Source organism: Perissodus microlepis, chromosome 20 (assembly GCF_051167445.1).
Source record: "Perissodus microlepis isolate ML-2025 ecotype Zambia chromosome 20, ASM5116744v1, whole genome shotgun sequence".
Classification (NCBI taxonomy): Eukaryota; Metazoa; Chordata; class Actinopteri; order Cichliformes; family Cichlidae; genus Perissodus; species Perissodus microlepis.
Window position 1 is genome coordinate 23,546,435 of NC_140480.1, and position 4,189 is coordinate 23,550,623.

General features: G+C 40.4%; 1 protein-coding gene across 1 annotated transcript in view; it reads right to left on the reverse strand.

The window, feature by feature from the left end:
- Nucleotides 1–863: 863 nt before the first annotated feature.
- Nucleotides 864–4,189, reverse strand: part of LOC146364570 (fibulin-2-like) — a 23,271-nt gene continuing 19,945 nt past the window's right edge. The window contains exons 13-17 of the mRNA XM_084917678.1: nt 3,625–3,750; nt 3,132–3,248; nt 2,897–3,025; nt 2,435–2,558; nt 864–1,780 (exon numbers count right to left, since the gene is read on the reverse strand). Coding sequence (XP_084773804.1) covers nt 1,423–1,780; nt 2,435–2,558; nt 2,897–3,025; nt 3,132–3,248; nt 3,625–3,750 — 854 coding nt within the window. The 3' untranslated portion in view covers nt 864–1,422. The remainder of the gene's footprint in view (nt 1,781–2,434; nt 2,559–2,896; nt 3,026–3,131; nt 3,249–3,624; nt 3,751–4,189) is intronic.

Genomic DNA, 4,189 nt, shown 5'->3' on the forward strand with positions numbered 1-4,189 from the left:
TATAACTCATGTGGGAGAACAGTAATCTGGCGAGGGGCTCTGTTTGGATGCGCAGCATGCATTAATACAGCTGTCAGTGAGAAACACACGCCCTTTCCGACGATTACAGCAGGTCCAGGAGGTTCACTTAACTCTGAGCAGTGACAGATTGTAGCTTGGGGGGAAGAGGGTTTTTTTTTTAATATACTAAAAGTGATTAAAATGTATTTACAATTAATGACCTTCAGTTTTTCTTTAGATCTGTTGTGCAACTGTTGCTTTAGAGCCAACATTAGAGAATGTAGCATTTGTTTCATCCTGTAGGTGGGAGTGTAACACTTTCTATTTTATAAACTGCAGCAGCTGTAATGTGCAGAGTCTGCAAGACCTCACATGTTAAAATGAAAATACTACATTTTTTATTAAACACTACATGCCGATTACATTTATGAGCCATAAACCTGTATATTGATCAACCTGTGTGTAATGATGGATGCTTATTCTAAGTTCTCGCAACTATTTGGACAAATATGAAAGCAGGTATTGGTATTTTCTATGTGTCAGGCAGTGTATATTTTAAAAGGTTAGCTGGGGAATAATGTTTATAATATACAATGTGCTAGATATTATTGGATGCATAATAAAAGTAGTTTGACAGGTGAAAAGAAATTATTTTAAAAAGCATCTCAGTGAATTGGACAAATGAGCATCTGCTTTTTGAATTGATAAAAATAGTTTTTATGTGAAATTATCAATTTTATATAATGTTATTGGAATTGCAATGAACAAAATAACAAGACTTTTTCTGTCTCTTTCAGTTAAAAATGAAAACACCACGCACCTTTGCAAATACAAATAGACCAGTACTCACCAAACCATGCAAGTGGTTTTTAAATATTTTACTAAAATACTTTGTTGTTTATGGGTTTAGCATAAAAAATATGATACATCCATCCATAATATGTCTGAGAGGTACAGAGATATAAAAATGTAACATACAATGTAGGATTAAATATATTTTGCATCAAAGACAGAACAAAAGCAGCAGTGCACAGTAAAAGAAATGGGATAGCTGTTCACAAATCATTTTTATCAATGCTATAAACCTACAAATTGCCATTAAACACAATGATATCAGCAGAAAGTGGATATATAAAAAGTGGCAGAAGCTTGGTCATTGTCTATGATTTTGCAGAAAGCGTCATTTTTGTGGTATTTAAATATTTCATATCCCCAAATGTGTTGTTTCTGACTAAGACTTTTTGAAAAGATGTAATTTTTAAGTGGCACAAAGTAGAAGGCTTCTTTCCATAATTTCTATAGCCATGCTTTAATAATAACTTCTGCTGGACATTAGTGACAGCGGTATTGTTAAACAGTGCTAAAGATGAGTCCTAAGGAATTGCTTAAAGGTCCATATTGGCCACAGCACAATTCCAGCTGTTAAAGTAAGTTGCCTGTGATGAAGACATATATCCTTGCATGGAAGGTGGTAAATGTCCCTTGTCTCCATAGCTTCATCTCTACGTTGATTAGGAAATCCCTGGGACCCTGAACTTGGCGGTTTAAGAACACGGCACCCGTGTAGGCATTCAGCTTCCTTGTGCTGAAGTAGTTTTCCTCATTTCCGCTTGTGATGCTGACAATGATGTTGTCTCCGGAATAGACAGGAGAGGGTCCGATGCGGAAGATCTGAGCAGGGATGATGATGTTGGATTGGAAGCTGAGGTAGTAGTAGGTGATTCTTAGAGGAGAGTTTTGACACTCCAGGTAGTTAGGACAGCTGATTCGCTCACAGCGCCTATGAGGGAGAAAGAAAGGAAAACTTTTTTTATACAGCAGCTTTATCACCTTCTAATAGCAAGACACTTCAAAATGACTTTAAGACACATTGTTTTAAATGCACACTGGCTCTGCTTTGCCAATGTAGCTCCATATCTGAATTTGTGACAGGTAAAAAAAAAAAAACAACTACATTTTAAAATTATTCTATATTTATTCTGTACTTTGTGTTGTGCATTTGTTCATTCAAACAAGCCATTTTGACTTCTCTCTCTTACAGGACACCCTGTGTTTAAGGTATAATTCTTCTAATTGGTTATCCTTCACACACAGAAGGTTTAAACAGAAGACAGGCTGGGCTTCAAACGCTCACAACCAGACCTGTGCGCCTGAACTGATCAAAGTAGGGATATGCCATCCAAGTGACATCATACACAGCCTAGAGTAGAAAAAAACTGAACAGAAAAAATTTACAATTATAATGATGACCTTCTGACTGAGAGGGATTATTTGTGCTGAGCTGATTTTTCAACAGTTGAAGTGATCCGTCCTAAAAATTATGCAACTGCCTATGACCTCCCCTCCCACCCGGCCCACCCAAAAAAACCATAGACACTGTAAATTTTTACAAAGACCAAATGAATAGAATTCTTTAAGGCGTGTTTTGACTTACGTGTCAGACACTTTTCGGTAGTTTGCCGAACAGCTAAAAGAAAGGCAGCGGTACCCTCCTTGAATGTTGTAGCAGGTCTCAGCTAAGGAGCAGTTATTGGCCCCTGTGGCACACTCATCGATATCTAAAACAGACAGTTTATGCACAAGAGCTGGTTTAGTCACCGACTTGGTTAGTCACAGGGTAATGGAGGGGAAAAAATGTCCTTGTGGGGAAAAGACTATTCAAGCAAAAAATCTAATTAGTTTGACAAGATTTTTAGGCCAATAAAGTTTTACAGGCTGTGTAATTACTGCACCAACCAACAATTATATTTATCTGAGCAGAACCATTAGTGTATGCTATATAAGTGGGTGCTGAGCCATTTTTAAAGTCAGTTTCAGGGCGAAGCTCGATGGGGCACACTTGCTCTGAGGCGGCTGCAGTACAGTGAGCGCATGCATGTTGTGGAGGGCTATTCACCTCTGCAAGATCGTCCATTTGGAGACATGGTATACCCATAGTCAGGACAAGCACACTTGTAACTGCCTGGAATATTCACACACTTATAGGTGCACAGATGGCCAATGCTTTGGGAGCATTCGTCAATATCTGCATGACAAGGAGAATAAATCATGTCAAATTGATATATGAACTTGTCTAAACAAACATTTTGTATAAACACGGTGCTTGCAATGTGTAATAGAGCATGCTGCACCTTCACAGGTGTGGCCATCCTCCTTAAGGTAGTAGCCTTGTCTGCAGTAGCACTGGTAGGAACCATAGACGTTGGCACACTCCTGACTGCATAGGTTGGCCAGACACTCATTCACATCTGGAGATTAGAGGTTAGAGCTCATTACTGTCACAACTGACTTGATCAAAGCAGTTTCAATGTTTTTATCCTAACATATAAACAAGATGTTGTTATGAAGCCAATTATGGTTTTAATGGTTCCAGCTTGAAGGCATGGCATGATACACAGTACAATACATTAATGCAGCTAACCAGCACATGTTGTGCTGTGCCCAGCTTTCACATCAGCTCAGCCTTACAGCCTGTCTATCAATGCATACAAGCATGGTGTCTCAATAAATACACAAGAACACATATTTTTATGCACAAATGCACAAAAATCTACAGTGACATGTGTCAGCATGCACAGACTGATGCAAACACACCCGTACAGGCAGACATTAACACATACACACCTTCACAGTTCTTGCCATCACCAGATAAGCGGAAACCAGAGGTACAAGAGCACTCATAGGAGCCTGGGGTGTTCTCACAGGTCTGGGCACACAGACGGCCTCGGTAGCTCCAACACTCATTTATATCTGAAAGAAAGAGGCAGCATCATCATCATACTTAGGTGAGTGCACTTTGCGTTTGTGAGTTTGCATCCATGTGTGCAAGTGCGTGCACGCAACCAGGCATGTGCAGTTTTGTTGTCCTGCACAAATGCGTACGTGCCTGTGCGTGCTTGCGCGCATGTTAACGAGAGTGCGATGTGAGGGGACCATCTGTCTGCTGATAGTCTAAACACACGAGCAGAGTCCATTATTATGAGAGTCACAACACAGTGAGTCCCGAACAGAGGGAGCAGTGGCAGCATCAGCCGGGGTGGGACAAAGTCCTCTGCTGCAGGAGACGTGATGGGTAGCTCAGCGGCTACTGCAGAGGCCAACAGCAGAGGCTGGGAAACAGCAGCAGCTCTCCCACAACAGAATAATAAATAGGGGGAGAAGAAGAGGCAGCCAAACCAGAGGGATTGCT